General features: G+C 40.3%; 1 protein-coding gene across 10 annotated transcripts in view; it reads right to left on the reverse strand.

Moving 5' to 3' along the window:
- Slc16a12 (solute carrier family 16 member 12) overlaps nt 1–23,951 on the reverse strand; it is an 86,019-nt gene that overhangs the window by 27,445 nt on the left and 34,623 nt on the right. For 4 of the 10 annotated variants that reach the window (XM_021214597.2, XM_029537161.1, XM_029537168.1 and 1 more), the window contains one exon: nt 2,306–2,553. In XM_021214597.2, coding sequence (XP_021070256.2) covers nt 2,306–2,415 — 110 coding nt within the window. In that variant the 5' untranslated portion in view covers nt 2,416–2,553. Of the gene's footprint in view, nt 1–2,305; nt 2,554–6,143; nt 6,264–9,071; nt 9,132–21,360; nt 21,469–23,951 lie in introns of all 10 variants that reach the window. The other 6 variants (XM_029537163.1, XM_029537165.1, XM_029537167.1 and 3 more) reach the window with 5 other exon arrangements.

Genomic DNA, 23,951 nt, shown 5'->3' on the forward strand with positions numbered 1-23,951 from the left:
CACACACACACACACACACACACACACACACACACTCATACTCCAAACTCCTCTTGTAGTGCCAGAAAGTTCATTTAATGTATATAGTCTCTCATGTGAACTTGTTGGTATAGGAATTGGTGTGCTGTCTGTCTCCTACGTCTGAATGTCAATAGAACAGAGAAGGTAGAGGCCTTCTGCAAAAATAAGTTTAGAGAGATGTATGCTCTTGGCACCATGGCTTATTGTCATTGTCATGGCAGCTCCTTGGATAGGAGTATCCCGCCTTCAAACAATGCTTCCCATAACCAAAGCATTTAAAAAGTATGTGCCTCTTGATGTTACTGAAGATAAGCCACAAGTGTGAATGGGGATCAAAGTGTAGTATATGTGTGAGAATAGGATATGAACTTATTTAGTTATATTCTAGAAAAAGCAATAGTGAATTCTCTCTCTGTGTGTGTGTGTGTGTGTAAGTGTGTGTGTGTGTGTGTGTGTGTGTGTGTGTGTATGCTTCAAGTGTCTGTAGATTATGAGTGTGTGCATTGTAGTAAAAAAAGGAAGGTAAATTTAAAAAAATTAAGTCTCACCAGGCGGCGATGGCACACACCTTTAATCCCAGCACTTGGGAGGCAGAGGCAGGCGGATTTCTGAGTTCGAGGCCAGCCTGGTCTACATAGTGAGTTCCAGGACAGCCAGGGCTACACAGAGAAACCTGTCTCGAAAATTCAAAAAAAAAAAAATTAAGTCTCTGTTCATCTCTGTCCTGGTCGCCATAGATATGTCACTTAGCCCCTCCATAAAGCAGGGATTAGCAAGCCCATTTCACCTAAATCACAAAGCTCACTTGAGTGACTGACAGAAGTATCTTAGTACTGCAACCAGGAGCACTATGGATAACCTTGTGAGAATACAAGATCTTCACGAAAACTGAACTACTCAGAACATTACAGCACAATCCTTCCTTATAATGTAATGAGACTACTTCCAGAGCATTCCTCTAATGGAACAAAAAGATGTTTCTATTTATAAGAAGTCACACACACACAAAAATGATCTTTCAAACTGTACAATCTCTTCAGACTCAGAATAGATGCATAATCAACAAACCTTAATGGTGGCAAATATAAAACACCCTGCACTGTATCTATTGGCAGGCATATACTTTCTTGAGCTATTATATCATCAAATAAACGATTATCACGATTACTTGTAGCGTATAGAATGCATTGCCAGAGAAGAGAAACCCAGTTCCATTGGAACAAAAGTGAGGGCAGAACAGTCCCGTGCAAATCACAAGCATTAGCTCATATAGAGATGAAGGGAACTAGCTGGACAATAAGTAAATTGAGCACTGTGTCCCTGGAGGAGAATCAAATGAGCAAGGGAGGTTAACAGAGTCACTGTCTTGCTTTCCTTCAACCTAAAACCCAGCTGCTGTTACGACAGCCAACAAGGCATAGCACAAGAATTTGGATTCTCGTTTCGGTGCTTCCCAGTTTCAACACTTAACAAGCCAAAGGGTTTCCAAAGACTTTTTTGAAGTTCTACAGTTTCCTCCTGAGAGAATATAGATTTTAAAGCTGTACAAGTTTGACTTCAACTGTGATATCTTCACAAACCTGTAATAAACTTCATAACCATACTTCAGTCTTGGGAATATTTTTCTTATTCCCATGCTGCAAGCTTGAGAATCTATTGCACACTAGAATCACTTGCCATAGTGGTTTTTTTTATTTGTGGCTTTTAAATCATAAATTCAATTGTTCCAACTATAAATATTAATGATTAATCCTTATACTAATTAAAATCTCTCATTAATATGTCATATGTAAGAAAATTAGTCACATAAATATCACCTTATATATCCTTAGAGCTAACTCAGTTTATGCTACTTTTATCTTCTTGGATTTGCATTTAACAATTATTTAAAATACCTAGAAAACTGATTTCCTTATAAAAATATTATAGGAAAAAATTCATCCTCTAGTAAAAGTATTGGGACAATTCTCATGTTATTTCACATAGGATGATTTTATGTGTTTCATATTTAAAATAGGTACGATGTAGAGAATAGAAAGAAATATCACATGTACTTCCACATTTTGTAGAGCTACTCATAAAGACAAATGTTTTTCTAACACACTCCAAAACTCCTAAGTGTCCTAACATATATCCCTAATATATAAGGGAAGAGACCAACATCCAGGACTCTGTAACATTATGGTTTCATACCTTGCAAAGGAAAAGATACACGAGCAGCCAAACACACACAGGGAAGGACATGAGCACATTCTTAGCATACCACGATGAAAGACCTGCTTACCTGGTGACTGCCCGGGTGCAGATGGTGACAAGGAAGCAGCCAGCCACAATCATCCAGCCCCAGCCTCCATCCGGAGGGGATGCCAAGCCGACTCTAGTTATCTTCGTCATGGTTTCAATTCTGGTTTTCTTCTCCTTCCAAGTTACTGCAGCAGTAAGTTATGATCTTGAGTGTTCGCTACCCAGTAACTTCCGGTTGATATTCAACGTTGGCGCAGGACGCTACCTTGCGTAGGGGTTACGGCCCATCTAAAGCAAAAACAAAAATGTGTTTTTATTCTATTGCCATGGTATTCTCTTGATAAGAAATTATTACTCTCCTATTAATATGATTGTTTGTAACTATGAATACCAAGTCATAGTAAAGACCATTAGGTATCTCATTTTTGTTTTAAAAATAAATGTAAAAATGTTTATTCACAATCCCTGAGAAGTTACCACTTACTCCTTCAGAAATTTCTTAATGAGCAAAAAGCCAAGAAAACTGTAATAGTAGCTTATGCCAAACCAAAAGTAAACATCAGGTGTAATATAAAGCTTAAAAACCTTTAGCTCAAGCAATGTGTATGAGTATCTTTAAGTTATTTTCACAATATACCTGCAATCCAAATTTTAAGACATATAAATGATAGCATAGCCTAATATGTATCTATATGTCCACTTATTATATTTACTTGTATTAGATTAAGAGATGAGAGAACTACAGATGTCATTGCATAGCTGTTCAAATATTGAAAGGGCCACATAAATTTTCATGTACAGAAAGAACTTTGCCATTTCTACCTGAACCCTCCTGTGCTGTTGAGAGCATGCACCATCTCTGCTGAAGAGAAGGAAAAGCAATAAGGGAGAGAGAATCCAGTGCGTGCTTGTCTAGGTGACTCTTAGTCCTCAGTCAGACCAAGGAATGAAGCTAGGAAGTGTTTCACAGCCTTGGCCTTTTATACGGATTCAGACACAGGGCAAAGATCGCAGTCATAAATATTCTGCCATATCAATTCTGTCTCCACAAAACACCTGGACTACAAGGCAAAGAAAGGAGCAATACATCCACCCAGACCTTTCATATCAGAAATAACTGTATTATCTTCTAACGTTTTCTTAAATCATTCACAGAATATGTTCTATATAAAAATTTTCAAAGACAATTCATTGGAAATACATAATTTAAAAACTGAAACTGACTCCTTATGATCACACTTTAAAACCAATATAGTAGGAAAAGAGAATGAAAAAATTTAATATATATTTTTAAATATAAATTTTAATTATTGCCAGCCTGAAGTGTTCAAATTCTGAATGCTTCTTCAATTCTTTATTCAGATTGAGTGAACATTGTACTAGGCTATATGCCTATGATGGGTGTGAAAAGAACCTACACATGCTTTAGGATCATTTCAAATTAATTGCCGGCTAGTAGACGAAATTAAATAAATCAAAGTAAATGATGATGGAAAGGGAACAGCCATCCAAATGTATCCAATCATCCCTCCTCGTGCAGCCTTAACATCTGATGAGAATTAGAAAATTATTTTAGAATTTCATTTCTTTTTAATTTTGTGTGTGCATGTGCGTCTGCATGTGCGTGTGCGTGCGTGTGTGTGTGTGTGTGTGTGTGTGTGTGTGTGTGTGTGTGTGTTCAGTGTATACAAGTGTATATACAGGTGCATGTGTGTGTGGAGGCCAAAGGGAACTTGCTATTCTCAGCTGGACTGGCTGATTAATGAGATCCCAGACCCTGCCTCTTGATTTGTGACTCCTCCCACCCTCCAGAGTTCTACAGATCCATGTTTACGTGAATGCTGGAGATCCAGTCTCAGGACCTTAATAAATCGTCTCCCCAGCTCCTCTCTTTCATTTTTTTAAAGTAACAGAACTTCCCAGGGACCAGCCACTTTGCTTGAAAACAGGTATGACAGAAGTTCAATCAGGCAGAAAGTGAATGTGCACAGGTAAGATGTGTCACTTCACAGTCTGAGAGTCTTCCAGGCCTGCCCTCATTCCCTGCTCAACACTGGAACAGCTACCTGAGCTAAACTCACTCTCATTGACAGCAGAGACACATGGCAGAATTTTGGGTTCTGGAACAACTGTGAGTCCTCAGCCTTTCCAGCTCTGGGCATTTGTAATCCACACAAATGATAACTATGTATTCATTAGACTTGGGTTTCTATATTTGGAATTGTATCTGTTCCAATAGCTTAGAGCAAATCCTAATTGCTATAGTGATAGAGTAGCTGGACTTGATGCAGCATTTACAATGCTTTGGATTTTTTCTTTTCTTTCCTTTTCTTTCTTTCTTTCTTTTGCTTTTTCTTTCTTCCTTCCTTCCTTTGTTTCGTGTGTGTGTGTGTGTGTGTGTGTGTGTGTGTGTGTGTGTGTGTATTGAGCATCAAACCCAGGGTATGCTATGCAAGTGCCTTACTGAAGAGCTACAAACATCTCCAGTCCCCACAGGCTTTAATTTCTTAAGTGTATAGTAGTTGAGTTTTATCACCTACTGCCCTGCCTAGCCACACCCTCTCGTTATAGGGAAGTGAGATGCTACAGAGATTCTAGTCTCATCAGAAGATGCCAGGCACCAACCCAAATGGCAGAGAAAGAAAGCATAGAGACAGACTGGTATGTGCTCTCAGGTGAGTGGGCATGGAGGCAGATGGTACCTGTCCCAACTCTGTTCCTTTCCTTCACTGGCCATTTCCCTAATCCCTAGTCTTATGAACCAGCTCTGTCATAACCTTTAGTAATCTCTTTCCCAGTTCCTTTTCTTTCATATGTTTGTGTGAGAGAGAGAGAGAGATGAGAGAGAGAGAGAGAGAGAGAGAGAGAGAGAGAGAGAGAACGTGTGTGTATGCATACATACATATATACATCACTAATCTGAAGATGAAAGAAAGGATATTGATTCTGAAAGCTGCAAGAGAGAAGTATATAGTCACATATCAAAACAAATCCATCATAGAGAGAGCAGATTTATCAATAGAAAGTCTAGAAGTCATTAGAGTTTACAATGACGTATTTCGGAATTTTCTAACCTCAGACTATAGGACAGGCTTAAACCCATCACAAAACTTCATGTTTAAAACATTGTGAGCTTTTTCCTTTTGAATTTTTTTCCTTTTCCCTTTTCCTTTTGAAGAAAGAAAAAATATACAAAAGATATTTACAACAGACATCGACAGAAAACTGAAAATCTGTATTCAGTAAGTTGGAAAAAATCAAAGAGAAATGAGTACATTTCTAGGCACAGATGACCTACCAATATTAAATCCAAATAATATGAACAACTTAAACAGATAATTTATGAACAACCATAGGAGTATTACAGAAGCACAGGTGCAGATGAATTCACAGGTGCAGATGAATTCACAGGTGCAGATAAATTTACAGGTGCAGATGAATCCACAGGTGTGCTCTGTCTGATCTCTAGAGTACTAGCCATGCCTCTAAATCATTTCATAAAATAGAAAGGGAAGAGATGCCACCAAACACATTTTTTTATTAGTTTGATATCAAGAACATGTAAGGTTAGAACAGAAAGGAAATTATAAGCTCATATCTCTGATACCTATGAATGAAAGCATTCTCAACAAAATACTTGCAAACTGAGTTCAATCACATTTGAAAAGTCATTCATCACATTTGAAAAATCTTACATACCAAGATGGCTTTATTCTAGAGAATGAAAGTAAGACTCAACACACAGAAATCAATAAATAGCATACAGACTTAGAAATCACATGGTGAGATGGCCTTTGGCAAAGATGAACATCCCTTCATGATGAAATACCGGAAGAAAGGAATTTACTTCAACCTGATAAAGGGTACAAGATACAAACCTATAGCCAACAGTACATGCATGAGGGGGTGCGGGGGCTCAAAGGACTCCACCTACAATCAGAAGACAAGGTCTACTTTTGCCACTTTTATTTGATAATTTTCATGGTTTGACATCTTACCTAGAGCAACGAGACAAAAGGAAGGAAATAAAAAAAAGGATATAAACAGGAAATAAAGAAATCAAAGCACCCAGATATACAGGAGATAGGATTCTCTATGTGAGGTCCAAAAGACCTCTTTAGAAAATCTAGAGCGAATAAACACTTTCAGAAAAATAATGGCAGGTAACAACAATTATCATATGAAAATCAGTAGCTCAAAGAAAAGAAAGACAGAAGCCTTTCTGCAAAGGACTCCAATTATGCAGGGAGCAAAACCAGGAGCTGAAAAATAGGGTTCCAGAAGGTTAAAAAGTTTCTTACAGCACAGGAAATAATCAAGTAAATATACAGCTCACGAAATGGCAGAAAGCCCTTGGTAGTTATACAGCATACAGGGGATTGGTTATAACATAAGAACTTAAAAAAAACCTGCCTCCAATCCAAACAATCCAATCAATATACAGGCTAATGAAGTAAACAAGTAGTCTTTAAAAGAAAGTATTTAACATTTTAAATCACATCAGAAAAATGCAATTTTAAACTATATCAAGATTCTTCCCTTGCCCCAGTCAGAATGGGCTCCATTAAGTAAACATCAATAGATCTTGCTGAAGATGTAGAGGATATTAAGCCATATATACTGTTGATGGGAATGTGAATTAGTCCAGTCACTCTGAGAATCAGCATGGAGAGTCCTCAAGATCTAAAGCCGAAACTACTGTGTAGCATCCAGCTGCACCACTCTTGGGACAATGCCAACACAATCTAAGTCAACAAACTGGAGAAACTTGCTCATGAACATTTACTGTGCACTGTTTGCAATTGCCAAGGAATGGAGCCAGCCCAGGTATTCGTCGGAAGATGAATGGATACAATAAAGATGCTACAAAAGACAAATACTGCTTCTTTTGTATTATATGTGACTCCAAGATTATACAGATGAATAAAATTCACATATGCATATATGTCATGGAAGCAGAAGTTGGACTGTCTAGGGGCCAGAGGGGGCCTGGTAGTAGGGAAGAGGAAGAAAACAGGTGAGTGCATGATATGCATGATATACTTGAATTAAATTGTCTTTATGAAACTTACCATGGAACTTGTGGCTCTAGCTATATATGTAGCAGAGGATGGCCTAGTCGGTCATTAATAGGAGGAGAGATCCTTGGTCCTGTGAAGGCTCTATGCCCCAGGATAGGGGAATGCCAGGACCAGGAATGGGAGTGGGTGGGTTGGGGAGCAGGGGGAGGAGGGAAGGGATAGGAGATTTTCAGAGGGGAAATTAGGAAAGGGGATAATATTTGAAATGTAAGTAAAGAAAATATCAAAAAAAATTATTTTTAAATGTAGCTATTGATTAATGCAATATGAATTCAATTAAATATACATTCCTGGGGGTTTTTAAATGTTATAGTTTTGACCTTTCCTTTTTATTTTTATTTTTATTTTTCTCTTTCTTTTCTGTATATCAGGTATATTGCCCTGTAAATTATGGTAATAATATCAGGAATAAATATTTTCAAAAATTTAAAGGTTTACAACATTAAAATTTTAAGGAATCCCATGTTGCTGACACAAAAAGCAAGTTAAGTACAAACATAGAAAAATAATTTGGCTCAGATTGAGATTAGGCTGATCATATGTCCTGTTATGTTCTGATTATCATCATCATCATTATTATTATTATTATTATTTAATGTAGAAATTCCCCAACTGCATCTTTCATTCAAAGCCAAGCTAGATAAAAGTTAGTTTGAACTGTTATCTAGACTACTAAAGAAACTTGGAAGAAGGCTCACTATCCTGCAACCCATCCTGTATCGGCTTAGGAGCAAATATTTTCTTTCCCTATGTAAACTCACTCTGGACAATGTCCAAGGCCATAGCTTTCAGCTCCTGAGTTTGAGCTATAACCCTGATCAATCAGTCTTGGGGTATGCTTTCAATAAACCAGCCCTGTTTAACTGAGCAAAAAACATATCGTTATGAAACATTAATATGTGGTAATACCATTTACTTTTTTAAAAAAAAAATCTGTTCATAAAGAACACTAACAACATTACATAAATCCATGGCCAGACAGATATTTCAGCCATTAACTTCACAACATTAAGGGTTCAGTTCCTAGCACCAACATCAAAGCCTGTCTCATCTTCTTTCCTCCCCTTATTTACACTGGCACAATGGCACACCATTGTAACTAAAAGAAAAGACATCTTTAGAAGCACAAGCACAATTGTATGAATCTGAATAAACTTAGCAACACTCCTCATCATGTTGTAGTGACATGATAAATGGAGGTCTACTGTCAGTCAAAGTTAACCTGGATGGCCACAGTGCAAGCAATGGCCTCACCAGGACTCCAAGGAAGGCTGAGAGCATTCAGTGGCAACATAGTTCCTCATGGTTTCTCCCAGAAAGCACAATCCTTAGGAAGGAAAACCGTTATCTCCTTTTCTCAGTAGGGAAGCTCCGGAGACTCTTTTGATGATGTTGCATTTGAACATGAGTGGCAATGGATGTCTCTGGCAGACTTTGGATAATACAGCTGGATACCTGACCTGGGGGATTTCAAATTTACCATGGGCATTTCTGTCAATAAGATGCCCACACAATGCTAAAACATGACAAAGGAAAAGAAGAGGGGACCTTAGAAGGTTAGAATTATGATTACACTTGCTCACAAATTAATGCATTCATTTCTCTCAAAAGGTTTTTTTTTTTTTAAATAGACATATGTTCGCAAAGAAATGTGCAGGTTCAGCATGGCAAAGCTCGCTTCCTGGAGACTTTCCCATCACATTAACTTGTAAATGATTAACCCACCTGATATTTGCCAGAACAACACCCGGGAAATCTTTTACCGAGTCACCAGTATGTCAAAAACTGTAAACAAAGAGAGAACTACCATCATGCAACTCTTCGGTTTACTAGTACTTCTCTAATTTATTGTACTTTTACATCAATTGCTAAAATATAATTGTATCCTGAATCCTATTCTGGCTTCAGAATGTTTTTTCTGAATCAGAAATACTGTATTTGAATGTCCTTCTTAAATTACCTTTTTAGTACAATTTGGCATATTGTCCCAATTCACTTCATCCTCTTGGTGCTATAAAGAATTTAATCATTGGCAAAGGGCTGCTAACGTTCATTATCTTTGCTGTAAAGCACTACGCTGTGGGGATGGGCTGTAACTCTTTCCTGCTACCCTCAGTGTTAAGTGACCTCTTTTATCTATAGGTATGTGCCAATTCATGCATCAGCAGGCAGCTGAAAGGAAACATGGTCCTGGAATCTCCTGTTTTGGAAGCTCTGGACGGTCCCTTTCCTTTGCTTTCCTTCTGCAGCATCACCTATTCCCAGTGTCTTACCTGTTAGCAACTTGCTTCCTCTGTAAGATAGTTTGCAGCCATAATGGAGGTAAGAGGTTACCATGGAAAACTGATGAGGGAGTGAGTCAAGATGGCTGTAATGACTGTGTCCAAGTGGCCCTATTCAGGGGTATGACCCTGTCTGAATCACTTCCTTTCCTAACTTATAAAAAAAGGACACTAAACTACTTGAGACCCAGTCTCTACTTCAGTTGTGGTAAGTCAGCTTTTTGTCTCTGTGGAAAATGAGAAAAACAAGTTGAATGAGGAAAAGTAGATGATGGTTGGTGGTTTTAGTTCATGGTTGGCTAGTTTCATTGCTGCTGAGTCTGTGAGGCAGAACAATATGGCTCAAAGGGTGTGCTAGAGCAAAATTGCTCATCTCATGCTGCTTAGGAAAGGAGGGAGGGGGGGAGGGAGAGAGAGTCGGAGACAGAAACAAAGACAGACAGAGACAGAAAGGGAGATGGAAAGACAGGCAGAGGCACAGAGACACGCAGAGATGAGCGAGCGAGAGAGAGAGAGAGAGAGAGAGAGAGAGAGAGAGAGAGAGAGAGAGAACATTGCCTAGTGGCGTGCTTCCTCCTGGAAGGTTCTATTGCTAAGAACGAACTCTGCTATGAATACATCAATAAATTAAACAATTGGTAAAGTTAGCCTGCTCATAAACCAATCACTCTCAGAAGCACTACTGACTGGGGACCAAGCCCTAACCCTATGAGCCTCTTGGATAATACTTCATATCCAAATGAGAACGCTACACTAAGCACCTCCTTATTATGTTTTTAGTCTCCTGGTAGAGTGAGCACTGTTTGAAAACTCTAACTGGCTTCATTCTCTCTCTGACTCTGTTTTCAGCATTTATAAAGGAGTCCATATTTTTGGAATAACTCATGATAAACTGCCCTTTCTTTTTCAAAAAAAAAAAAAAAAAAGTTGCACTCAATGGTCCTTTTCCATCATTCGGGCTAAGCCAAGAAGCACATAGATAAAGAGAAATGAGAAGGCAAGTTCTGTTTAGAATAGTTATATTTGCAGACGAAGAAGCATGGACCATGTCATAGCGAAATTGCCACCCCAGGGAATTAAAGGACTTAGATTTACGAAGTGAAGAATGGCAAACTGCCCACATTTCTGTGTAGCAGAGATTTCCCTTTCTCCTCCCATGTCTTGACCAGAGGCAGGCATGTAGTGAGGCAAAGAGAGAACTGCTGATTGACTTAGGCATTCTTCACTAACCGTGTGTACCTGTGGGGACACACAGCTTTACTAGGTAACCTGTGTTGGGTTCAAACAGAAAGAAACAAAGATGGCACCTACATATTGTCCCTGAAATCTATGACCTGGATGTTCTTCTGTATTCTCAATGGAGACATAGATGATAAATAGGTGAGACGAGCTAAAGCCATGGCAAAGGGAAAAGTAACTTTGTGGTAAGTTCACTGAGGCGAATGATAATGGAATCCTGATAATGAAGGACTCTCATAAGAAAGACAGGGAATGTATTCATGCTCTAGCCACACAGAGTACAAACCATAGCTTATCGCAGCAGCAGACGCCAATACCTAGACATTAGCAAGATGAATCATTTTATGGTGAGGTTCAAGAGACTCAAAGGATGTTAGGTGACCGATGAAGACAACTCTGGCCAGGCTTACAAGAACTCAGAAAACAACTAGAACCTAACAAACACTGTCTTCATCATCACTGCGACAGTAATATATGAGTGCCTTCTAAACCAGACACCACTAAGCGGATAAACCCAAGAGAGGTGAAACCTTACAGGAAGCCACGGTTTGGGCATGGCTGGATAATACACAGAATAGACTGCTCATGTGCACAGAAACCAAACAAACTCTTAAAAACTTGTAAAACTGAGATATGATTTACATATAATAAAACACACTTTTAAAAGGGTTATTTTATTATTGGTGTGTGTGTGTGTGTGTGTGTGTGTGTGTGTGTGCCTCCCAAGTGCTGCCTCCCAAGTGCTGGGATTAAAGGCATGTGCCACCACGCCCGGCTGCACCTTCAGTCTTAATAATACTTGGTGTTGAGATATGTTTATTTCATCTATTCTAGTATGTAGCTAATGGTCTCATTTTAGTACTGATTTGTACTTCCTTGGTGACTAATGCTGTAACTATTTTTCACATTATAAGTAACTATTCAGATATCTTCTTGAACGATGCACCTATTAAGGCACTAAGATTTTATTTTAATGAGAAATAAGAATTCCTTATCCTAGATATGAATTAATGTATTGCAAAATTTTCTCATACTTTCTGGCTTGTTCATCTCTTATGGCTACACTTTGATATTAATTTCAGTTCATTGGGTTTTTTATTATTACTTTTATACATAATTCTGTTTTTATATCAATGATAGTTAATACAAATTAAAAATTGCAGTTTCTGGAATGGAGAGAGGGCGGAGGGCTTAAGAACACTGGCTGCTCTTCCAGAGGACCTGGGTTTTACTTCCAGCACTCACATGATGGTTCACAACTATCTGTAACCAAAGTTCTAGAGGAGTCTACCCTCACCTGGCCCCGGACGCACCAGGCAAACACATGGTATACATAAAGATAAAATTCTCATAAACATATAATAGTTAATAATTTTTAAAATATTTATTTAAAAGTTGGAAGTAAAATACTACTTTATAAATGTTGAAGAATAAAAAATGCTTAGGAATTAATTACCATGTTTATACCTATTACTTAAAAGACTAAAAACTATAATCAGCACCAAGAGAAATTTAAGAAGGCCTGAGAGACAAAGAACTAGAAAAAACCAGATTTACTGATTACAAGACTTGGAGAATATCATCACTTCCCAAACTGACTAATATAATTCCAATGAACTTCCAACCGAAATGTCAATAGTCTCTTTTTAAAAATAGAGAGTGACAAGTGGATTCTAAAATTTGTAAGAAAATATGAAAAATCTATAAAAGTCAAATTAATTGTTAAGAGAAAGAACACGGTGTTTTTCCTGTATGTAGCAAAATGCTGGGTCCTGTTTACATATCCAGTCTGTTAGTTTCTTTCTTTTTATTGGGGGATTGAGTCCATTGATGTTAAGAGATATTATGACCAATGATTTTTGCTTCTTGTTATTTTTGTTGTTAGAGGTGGAATTTTGTGAGGTGGGAGTGAGTGGGGATGGGAGATGGGTAGGAGATTTGTGGAGGGGAAACCGGGAAGGGGGATAACATTTGAAATGTAAATAAATAAAATAACCAATAAAAAAAGAAAAAGAAAGCAGAGAGAGAGTAAGAGAGAGAGAGAGAGAGAGAGAGAGAGAGAGAGAGAACACATGGGCTGAAGAGTTGGCTCTGTGTTTAACAGTGGTTGCTGCTACTGCAGAGGCACCTGGATTCAGTTCCTAGTACCCGTGAGGTGGCTCAAAATGGTTTGTAACTCCAGTACCAGAGAACCTGGCACCCTCTTCTGGCATCTGCTGTCATCAGGCATACATGTGGGTGCCTAGACATGCATGCAGGCTAAACACAAATCTACACAAAATAAAAGTAAAAATTTCTAAAAGGAATGAACAACAGTGACAACATACCAGCTGATTTTTAAAACCTATTCTAAACCAAAGTTGACAATACCATGTAATACTGATGATTACAGAACAGAATATACTAATTCAGTGGGAAAAAATAAAACCAGGGCCTTACATACATGACACTATATGCATAAACTAACTCTGAGTGGATAGTAAATAAGCACATAGATGTAAAATCTACAAAATTACTAGAAGAAAATGGGAAATGGTCTTTAAAATCTGGGGATGCCATTTTTTATTATTTTTTAAAATTTATTTTTTACACTCCATATTCCATTCCTTGCCCCCCCCCATCCACCCTCCGACTGCTCCACATTCCACACCTCCTTCCCGTCTCCATGTGGATGCCTTCATTCCCCCACCCCACCTGATCTCTGAAGTCCCTGGGGCCTGCAGTCTCTTGAGGGTTAGGTGTATCATCTCTGAATGAACACAGACCCACAAGTCCTCTACTATATGCGTGTTCGTGGCCTCCTATCAGCTGGTGTATGCTGTCTGTTTGGTGGTCCAGTGTTTGAGAGATCTAGGTCCAGATTAATTGAGACTGCTGCTCCGCCTACAGGATCGCCCTTCTCAGCTTCTTTCAGCCTTCCCTAACTCAACAATAGGGATCAGCTGCTTCTGTCCATTGGTTGGGTGCAAATATCTGCATCTGACTCTTTCAGCTGCTTGTTGGGTCTTTCAGAAGGCAGTCATGATAGGTACTTTTTTGAGCATTCCATAGCCTGAGTAAAGGACACAAGCAACAAAATGTCTCATTCTTACCTCCACTGAAAACTCAGGCTTGTGGAGAAGTCTAGATTTATGATAGAAACAAAGAAACTGTAAGGATTCATGGAGGACTCTGTTGCTGCTGTTTTGACAGTAGGAAGGCATTCTTGAGGGGGGGGCAGTATATCATTTGTAGTGCTTAGGGAATTCCTTTTGAAACTCTTCTTTCTAGACAGGCCTGTTTCAGCAGAAGCAAGATGAAATATAGACACCATGTATCCTTTTGGCTTTGTGTCCTGGCATCTGGAACAGTAAAACAACTGCTGATTGCAGGCCCCTTGTGAATAGTCACTGAGCGTTATCTTGCCTCTTGGTCACATTTTGCACTCATTTTTTTTAAACAACAAGTAAATATTTGGTTTTGTCTCAACCAAGATCCAAGGCTCATTCATCACTCTGGCCTTTGACTAGGGAACCCCAAGGGACTGCGCACATTAGGGACTATGAGAGGGCAAATTTCCAAGTATGTTAGGAGAGAATTTCAAAAGTTTGTCACAGAGTCTTTTACATCAGTGTATCCAAGTGTATTCAAGTGTTCCAGTTGGTGCCTTTATAGATGCTTATCCATGGGGGAAACTCAAATCCAATGGGAGAAATTTAAAAAAAAAAAAAAAAAAAAAAAAGGAAAGAAACCCACCAAAAATCTCTGCTCAATTCACATAGGCTCTTGCTAGGTTCAGGTTGTTATTACCCATTTTCGAGTCCTTGGTGTGGTGTGCTGTCAGCTGAACATGGAGTCATTGTTTTTGTTGTTAATGGCCTTCGTCATGCGTCATGGCAGAAAACAAAACAAAAGCATTGTTCTTGGGTAAAGAAAGACTAATGGTTTGCTCTTCCTTTCTGCTTCTCTCTCATTAGGCCTCAGAGAGACCCTCGTAACAAGCAAATGACTACTGGCTTCCACCAGAAGACCTTGGATGTCTGTCAGGAACTGTTGGGCACTAAATTGCAACACTGACCTTTGCTAAAGAAGCTGCCACCGTTTCCACACTGTGTCTGGGATTTTGAAGCTAGGGATACTTTTTATGAAGCCCAGGATCCAAGCCAGAATGGTTCACATGGTCTCTGACCCTTAGGAAGGAGCCGCTACAATGGCACCACTGGTGCTTCAGCCAATACAGAGACACAGACACTTCCCCTGCCCTTTGAGCTCCTGATGCACACAGCCCCGAGAAGTCTTCTTCTGGGTGCTGCAGACTGAGGTGGGTACTGACATGGAATTGGCTGAGACAGGGATAGATATTCCATACAGCAGCATAGGCAGATTGCCCAGCATAAGGCTGGTGCTCCGTATCTATACAGTCCAACAAATAATATTTTCTTTAACTTGATGTTGTCATGGACACTTTCTAACCATAGTTTATACTCTTACAGACTACAGCATTATTAAGTCAGATCAACTACATCAAAGGCATCCTGGCTCCGGAGGAGAACCTGGGGTTTGAGATATATTGCACCAAGTCTTTTTTTTTTTTTTTTTTTTGGTCACTAGGAAGCCTGTTATTGAAGAACAGGACAGCCTGTCTATGCCACACTGCCTTACTCTGTAATCATGGCCCACTGTTGGATTGTTGAGACATGAGGGACAGGGAGCCAAATAGTTCAGCTAGCTAGAAGTTAACCCTTTGCATTGTGGAAGATTGTGAGAACTTTTGCTTGAATGTGTGCCTAAGTTGGAAGCTGGAAGCAACTAGTAGTCAATAAGTACTGAACTTCCCCAACCCTCTAACCTGACCATTTTCTCAAAGCCCATGGGCAGGTGGTACAGGGAGCTTGAGAAACAGGGTAGGAACCCATCCATCCTTTCTCTGTGCTTTGTAGCCTCTGTAGTCAACCTTCCTGGAACCTAAGTCATGAAGCCCTTAGTGACTAAACACAAGGGCAAGTCCGGGTTCTGATAGAATAGTGGGGCAAGCCTAGAAATCGGACTTCATGCCAGGCATCTCCTCTCTTGCCTTTCACAGAGTGGCTGAAAAGGAGTGTGGGCCCTGGGAGGGTTCACCTGCAGAGCCTGGCGAGCAGCCCGCTGTCTGCCCCACATTCCACAGGCCATCAAATTCCACAAGCCCTCGGAGATGTTTATTTTTGTGTTCTGTAGACTCTGTTCATTGCTTGAGCCACAGCGGGTCACCCAAAGGACAAGGTGTAGCCGGGACTGAAAGTGGAGTGCTGTAATTCCTATCCTTTCGCTCTTCCTGCACCCTAAGACCCAGGACCTACATTTCTTTCTTGAAATGAGAAAGTCACAAGTAATTTTTAAAAACTTTTTTTGAGGTTTTTCTTAGTTATCTTTCTTCCCTGTCCTCATAAGATCAGCTGACTCCAACTTCTAGTTTTAAATCTCCCACAGCTGTTACAACGAAGATCTCAACACTAGGTTCCAACTTTGTTGCATGTGAGTAGGAGCCATATATTAAAAAATGAGCCCTAGTCAAGCTGGAAATAGTCATTATTATTAACATTAATTATCTAATGGAATATACAAAGACATTGGGTAAAATGAACTTCATATTTCAAATAAATTCTATTTCATGGCTCACTGAGGCATTTCTACATTTGAAAATCAAGGTGATGTGTAGTATCTTTCACCAACTGCTAACCCTGCCCATATGTGCAGATGTGCAGTCCCTGGACTTGTCTGGTTGTCTCTCAGGCCTGAGGCTCCCAGAGCAGAAGCCACTCTCTTTACAGAGGACAGTACTGGCACCTGAGAAATCATGGCTTCCTACCAGGAAGCAACATGCAAGATCCAACAGCAACACAAACTACCGGCAATGTTATCCAATAAGGGGGATAGTAAAAAAAAAAAAAAAAAAAAAACCCAACATCTATTGTCATGTGATGCCTGAGAAGGCGCAGGGAGAGAGCAGCTACCTTGTGTTGCTTGCTGTAGAAGGTCTTGGGGAATAGGAAGCAAGTACTCTACGTGATACAAGAGTGAACCAGTGAAGCAAATATATGTGCACACCATCTCAGGCTCCTCCTGCCTTCAGAATGCCAAGGTGGAGTTTGGTGAAGCCAAACTGATGCTGCCCATGCTGACAGCTTCCAGAACAGGGAGCAGGGAAGGCATAAGATGGAAAGGGAACCCGAAGAAACCAATGGAAATGGCTGCACGATAGCATCGTCCAGAGGCTGGGTTTGTCTTGCATGTACTTGGGTTCTATCAAGCCTGGAGCTGGTGTTCAACCTCACACTCACTGAGTGGGATGTTTCAGTGTTTCAAATACAAAACTTACTTGTGAAACTGGCCCCCCCTTTCTCCTTCTCTGTGAGACATAGGTACTCCCTGAGTTTCACTCAGCTGTCACCTTCAAATGCATGATGCAAAACCATAATCTCTGCTTCTCATCTTTCTGCCAAGTTGCAGATTTTTATTTACCAGTAAGGTGGTTTAAGTACACATGTCTAGAAAAAGCACTAGCTCATCATTTCTGGAAATACTTTAAATTTTTAAAATTAATTTGGTTCTTCTATAGTTTTATACATGTGTATTCTAATTTATCACTCCCTACATCTCCTCTCATCTCCACCATCCCCACCATCCCCCCTCCTCCTTGTTAGTCCCTTTCCCAGATTTATGATTTCTAAAACAAAAACGAATCTTGTGTCCCTCTAAACAAAATTCTCCTTGCTGAAAAATTCTAAGGATCCCTAACCTGTTATAAAACTGTTCTGTGAGGCCTCTAAAGTCATATCATGTGTGTGTGTGTGTGTGTGTGTGTTATGTATGCATGTGTTACACATATATGTATATACATGTTATATGTGGTTATAGCACACATATATGTAAATTGTGTATATACTCACATGTCATCACACTTACTTTTTCTTTGTGAAAGTGTATGTGTGTAGATGCACCCCACAGTACGAGTGTGGAGGTCAGAGACTGCTTTGCAGGAGGGAATTCTCCCTTCACCACCTAGAACCCAGGGATTGAACTCAGGTCTGCAGCCTTGGTGACAAGTGCCTTTAACCTTTGTAACCCCTGAGCCAACTCATTTTTCACCACATGGAGCATTGCCTGGCATGAGGTTAGCCATGTGTGCCTCGGGAACTAGGTATAAAGCCATCGCGAGAGTTCCCAAAACTCTCCTGCCACATACCTTCAGATGAAAAGTCCCCCCCCCCTTTAAAGGGCTTGAACTCCAGTTATAAGTTGTAATCCATGGAAAGGAACATGATGAAAAATATTCAATAGAGGCAATCTAATCTTTTCTTAGTCATTTTCCAATTTAGAAGTAAGAGATGCTGACACACAGACTCATTATGTAGGTGCTCAAAAATTTGTTTAACTAGAAGCAGAGGGTGTAGCTCAGTAGTATAATACTTGACCAGTGTGCATAGTACCTTGGGCTTGATACCCATTTCACTGTCTCACACACACACATGCACACACACACACACACACACACACACACCTTAAATAAGTTATTATATTAAATAGTAGCATGTTAAGAAAATTATTGGTAAATAAGTATCTTAATTTGGAAGTATTTATTAGGAATATAACTGAAAATATATTTTTCTTACATTATTAAAAGGAAAAATTGTCAATAAACCCAACATCTTCACCCACTGTTGATTTTTATCTATTGAGATAATAAAAAAGGGTCAAATATTAGGGGAAGAAACAAGAAGACTAGAAATCCAGTATTAATATATCCCTCCAACATTGAAGTGATTTTCACTTCATTACTGCAGTATAGCTGCCTCTCCTATGTGAACTGCACATGAAAATTCTTTATAGAAAAATTACATCAAATTCATAAACTTATACTTCTTTCCTTTTGATGATTTTTTTCTAAGTGTTATAAAGACAGCATGTCCAACCATCAACTAGAATTCTAAGGACCCTAACAGCACTCCAAAAGGCACATAGTGGACTCAACTCAAAAAAAAAATCACAGAATGTATGTACTATAAACATACATGTATAAATAAGTAAGAGGGCAAAGGACAGAAAGTCAGGGCAGTCATCTGACTGAGAAATTTACAATTATGAATTTAAGTCATTGTCTGACTCTTGGAACATATTACTCTCTTTTTAACTATGTGCCTTGTATTTTTATGCAACATCAATTCACACATCCTTCTCTGTTTTTCGCCGTTGATGTTTGCCATCTTACGTGTTTACCACATTCATGTTAGCCTTCCTTGGTCAAGCATACCAAGACTTGAATGGTAGAAGTGTTTACTGTGCTTTAGTATGAGACTGTCCCATGAAGACTGGAGGACTCTGTTCTTGTTATCTTCCTGTCAACAAGCTGAAAACCAAGAATCTACTTGTGGAGCCAGTCAGAATGGAACCTACCACTCCGAAGCTGAGGAACTATGAGTTCATTCTAAACTTTCAGCTTCTTGGCGAGGCTTTGTCTCAAACAACAACAACAACAACAAAACAAAAACAAACAAACAAACAAAAACCAGATTGATTCGCTCAAAACTACCCCGTGAGCACAGTGGACCCTCTTGCTCTTCTGTCTCCACTCTACACCTGCCACCCAACTTGTCCTGGATGGTGGTATTGGGCACGTTGTCAGCAGAAACTTCAACATTTGCATGGCTAGCTTTTCTGTGACAATGCTCCCTTAAGCCAGCTTTCTCTCTGTCACAAGTCATTCTGGAACCAGGACATGATGGTAGGCTGTAGGCACAGGCCAGGAGGACTTGTATATGGGCAATGAGACCTAGAACAAGAGAGGCACCCTGACCCTCAAATGCCCCATGGAGCCCAGCTTATCACCAACTGGAAGGACCAGGAGACGATCTGACACCATAGTTAAAATGCCTGTGAAGAGCAGAGACCCTCGCCCTCCAGCCCCAAAGCCTTTGGGTTGTGAAAAGATGGTCCAGATCACACTTGAGACCTTCAGCACCCCAGCCATATTCATAAATTAAGGCAGTGCTCTCCCTGTCGCTTCTGTTTCTACCATTGGCATCACTATTTACTCCAGCAATAGGGTCGCCAGCACTGTCCATCTAAAAGGGCTTCCCTCCGCCCCACTCCGTCATTTTGCATCCAGACCTGGTTGGCAGGGATCTGAAAAACTACCTCCTAAAGATACTGACCCACGTGGCTTCACTACCATGGCTGAGTGAAAATTGAGCATGGGATCAAGAGGCTTTACTAAGTCACCCTGGACTTTGAGAAGAAGACCATCTGGCTCTGCAACCTCTTCCTGAGAAGAGCTACAAGTCGCAGGACCACCAGGTCATCACCATGGTAACGAGCCATCTGCTGTCCCAGGCATTCTTTCCGCCTTTCTTTCCCGGTTTGGAATCCTACATCACTCACAAACTACCTTCAATTTCATCATGAAATGTGACGTCACATCCCCAAGTATCTCGACTCCAATGCAATGTTGTCGGACGGCATCGCCATTTCCCCAGGCTTTTCCACCAGCTCGCAAAGGAGACCACTGCCCTGGCTCCCAGCACAATGAAAATCAAGACCATGACTCTGCTTGGGAGCAGGTTCTCAGTATGGATGGCGACTCCAACCTGACCCTGTTGGCCATCTTACAGCAAACATGGATCAACACCCGGAAGGTATCACAAGCTCCGCCCTTCCTCCCTGCACCACAAATGCTTCCATCTTATCTGTGGGGGAGCTGCTTTACAAATTTTCTTGACGGTGCCTAATACACAGAAAAACGAGATGCTGCCATGGTATTTACTAGTAATTTAATTTAATTTTTGTGGGTTGTTGTTGTTGTTGTTGTTGATTCAATGCCTTTGACTCGGGGCTGAAGACTGTAGCAGTGAAGGAATCTCGTTTGGTTAGAGCAAGGATCCTCAAAGTTCTGCAATGTGTCTGAGGGCTTGGATCGAACTTTTAAAAAATAGCCGTGATATAGAGACGGGGCTACCAGAAGTTCCTGACTGTCCCAAAGCTTCCCACTGAGTGGCCACCTAGTCTATACTCCGAGCCCATGCAGAGGAAGTGGACATATATTGCTTTTGTGTCAATTCTGTACCCAAAAGTTCTACATCTTTTCCTTAATTTTTTTTTCTTTTTTTTTTTGTTTGTTTTTTTTTTTGGTTTTTCGAGACAGGGTTTCTCTGTATAGCCCTGGCTGTCCTGGAACTCACTTGGTAGACCAGGCTGGCCTCGAACTCAGAAATCCGCCTGCCTCTGCCTCCCGAGTGCTGGGATTAAAGGCCTGCGCCACCAGGCCCGGCTTCTTTTCCTTAATTTTTAATGGCCCTTTCTGTGCACCCGACTTGAGATGTCTGAAGGCTTTGAGTCTTCCTGAGAGTCGGTTGAAGGGTCAAGGAAGCCAGATCTTTTCCTGCACATTGACATGAAACCAGCTCAATAAAAAGTGCATGCCTTACGAAAATTAAAACCATAAAATAAACTAGTATTTCAGCTCATAAACGTAATCTTACCACTCAGGGTGAAGGCAGGATGACCGCTGTGAGGTCAAGGCTAGCCTCAGTCAAAGAGCGAGCCACAAAACAGTCCATAGGAGAAAGTCTCTGTCGGAAACAACAGCTCTATAAATAAAAAGGCCAGTGATGGTTGGATCAGTGGGTAAAGACATTTGTCACACACATCTGACCACTTGTGTTTAATTCCTGCTAACCCAAATGACCCAGCCTCACAAGTTGTCTTCTGACTCCATATGCATGCTATGGTACGCATGAGCTTCCCTCCTTCTACATACACACACACACACACACACACACACACACACACACAGAGAGAGAGAGAGACAGACAGACCAGACAGACATAGACCCAGAGGCAAAGACAGAGACACAGAGAGGAGAGACTAATAAATACAAGTTTAGAATTCAAAAAAATTAGCTTTTGATTTGCTACAACTCATTTGGCAGGGATACGTATGTGCATAGGTAGGTGTGTGTGTGTGTGTGTGTGTGTGTGTGTGTGTGTGTGTGTGTGTGTGTGTAAAATAGAAGGCTTATCTCAGCCTGGCTTTTCACTAGAATCTTTCCAACTGCTTTCCTCTTCCAGGGTGATGCAATATTTGATAAGTAAATAACACAGAGGACAGGTCCACTTGAGGACAGCTGCCCCTCGCAGATAGAGAAGGCTGTGTTCCCCTAGCACTCTAGGCTCCCATGAGGAAATCACTTCTGTTTATTTAATGAACTTCTTCAGAAAATGCAGAGAGTGGAAAAATGGGCTTACTGGAGGCTAGGAGATAAGAACAAGTTAATGTTCACAAGATGTAAATCAGTAAGGCTTGCATCATGCCTGATAGCTCTCAGATTTGTTTTTATCTTTATACATGTAGCAGTTCTCCTGTCTTTCCCAACTGCCTCAGCAGGCTTAGAATCTTTAAGCAAGATAATCTGAGGAGAGTGAACATCTCCATTTCTAGCAAATAACCATCTGTACGACTGAAGAATACAGTTCAGGCTCTAGCCACTTGATTCCTCAGTCCTCACTTACAACCAGAAAAGGTCCTCAAATTATACAAATTTAGTTTACTGGGTCTCGCGCCTCAAGATTGACACCAACTAAAACAGCCCAACAAAGGCTGGCAAATGGCAGCCTTCGATTCTGCCCATCTCACCCTCCTTTCTCCCAGGAGTGTTCCTATGAGTAGTGCCCAGTAACTTTCCCTCTGGATTTCATGCTAACAGATTTGGTTTTATGGTTCCAACGCTAACATAGGATCAACTTGTCAAGATAGAAAACATCACAGGCAAACCTATAACCATGTATGAGAAACCCTACTGAAGAGTCTGACAGTAAAGAACACAAGTCAAAAAGAAAAATGGAAAAAAGAGGAGCCAGAAAACTCAACATCTTGAACCCACTCTTGCTAGAAGGAAACACATCGGTGCATTTTCTTGGCCTGAATGTCAAGCTGGGCTGCAGGTGTGACCGGGTCTACAATTAAACCACCCAGTCTACTTTTAAAAAAACAACAAACCCACACACTGGAAGGCTGAGACAAATGAAATTTATTTTCTTACAATTCCGGAGCGGAGAGGTCCATGACTAAGGTTCCAGAAAACTCGGCTTCTCCCTCTGGTCTAGAGATGGTGTCTGCTTGTTTACCTGGCCTTCCTTGGAGCATATGCATGAGCTGGAGGAGAAACTTGAGTTGCCCCAGTATCTCTTCTTACAAAGTACGATGACTAAACATAGATTTTTCCTTTGACACTCATGGTGAAATGTTATTCCCATTATGAGCTATTAAAACATGGGGCCAGTTGAGATCTTTGAAAAGCAATTAGGACTCTGCCTTCAGGAATGGATCCAGCCAGTAATGCCATTAATGGCTTAATATGGATGTGAGTTACTTCAGGAGTGTGTTTACTATAGAGCTGGTTTAGTTAGGTCTTTCTCACACTTTCTGTTTCTCACTATGTGGCACCTTATAGTGCATCAACAAACAAGAAGGCCATTATTAAATTGTAGCTCCTCCATCTTGGACCAGAACCATAAGCCAAAATAAACCTTATTTCTTTAAAATCCACTGTGCTGGTTAGTTTTAATTGCCAACTTGACACAACCAAAAATCACCTGGGAAGACAGTCTTGCTTAGGAATTATCTAGATTAAAATGGCCTATGGACATGTTAATGGAGGGTTGTTTTGAGCTTTAATTGATGTAGGAAGACCCAGCTCATAGTGGGCAGCACCATTCCCTAGGCAAGGATCAAGACCCAGCTCATAGTGGGCAGCACCATTCCCTAGGCAGGGATCAAGACCCAGCTCATAGTGGGCAGCACTATACCCTAGATGGTGGTGTAAAAAAGGAGAAAGCTAGCAAGAGCAAGCTTATTCTCTCTTTGCTCTTAACTGTGGATATAATATGACTAGCTGTTTGAATTTCTGCTTTGACTTTGACAAAATGATGAACTTGGAACTATAAATCCAATAAACCCTTTTCCACCTCTATGTTGCTTTTTGTCAGAGTATTTTTCACAGCAATATAAATGAAGGACACTTACCATGTCTTAGACATTGTGTTTTTGACCAGAGAAAACAAACTGAGACATA

The sequence above is a fragment of the Mus pahari genome, chromosome 1, assembly GCF_900095145.1.
Source record: "Mus pahari chromosome 1, PAHARI_EIJ_v1.1, whole genome shotgun sequence".
NCBI lineage: Eukaryota > Metazoa > Chordata > Mammalia > Rodentia > Muridae > Mus > Mus pahari.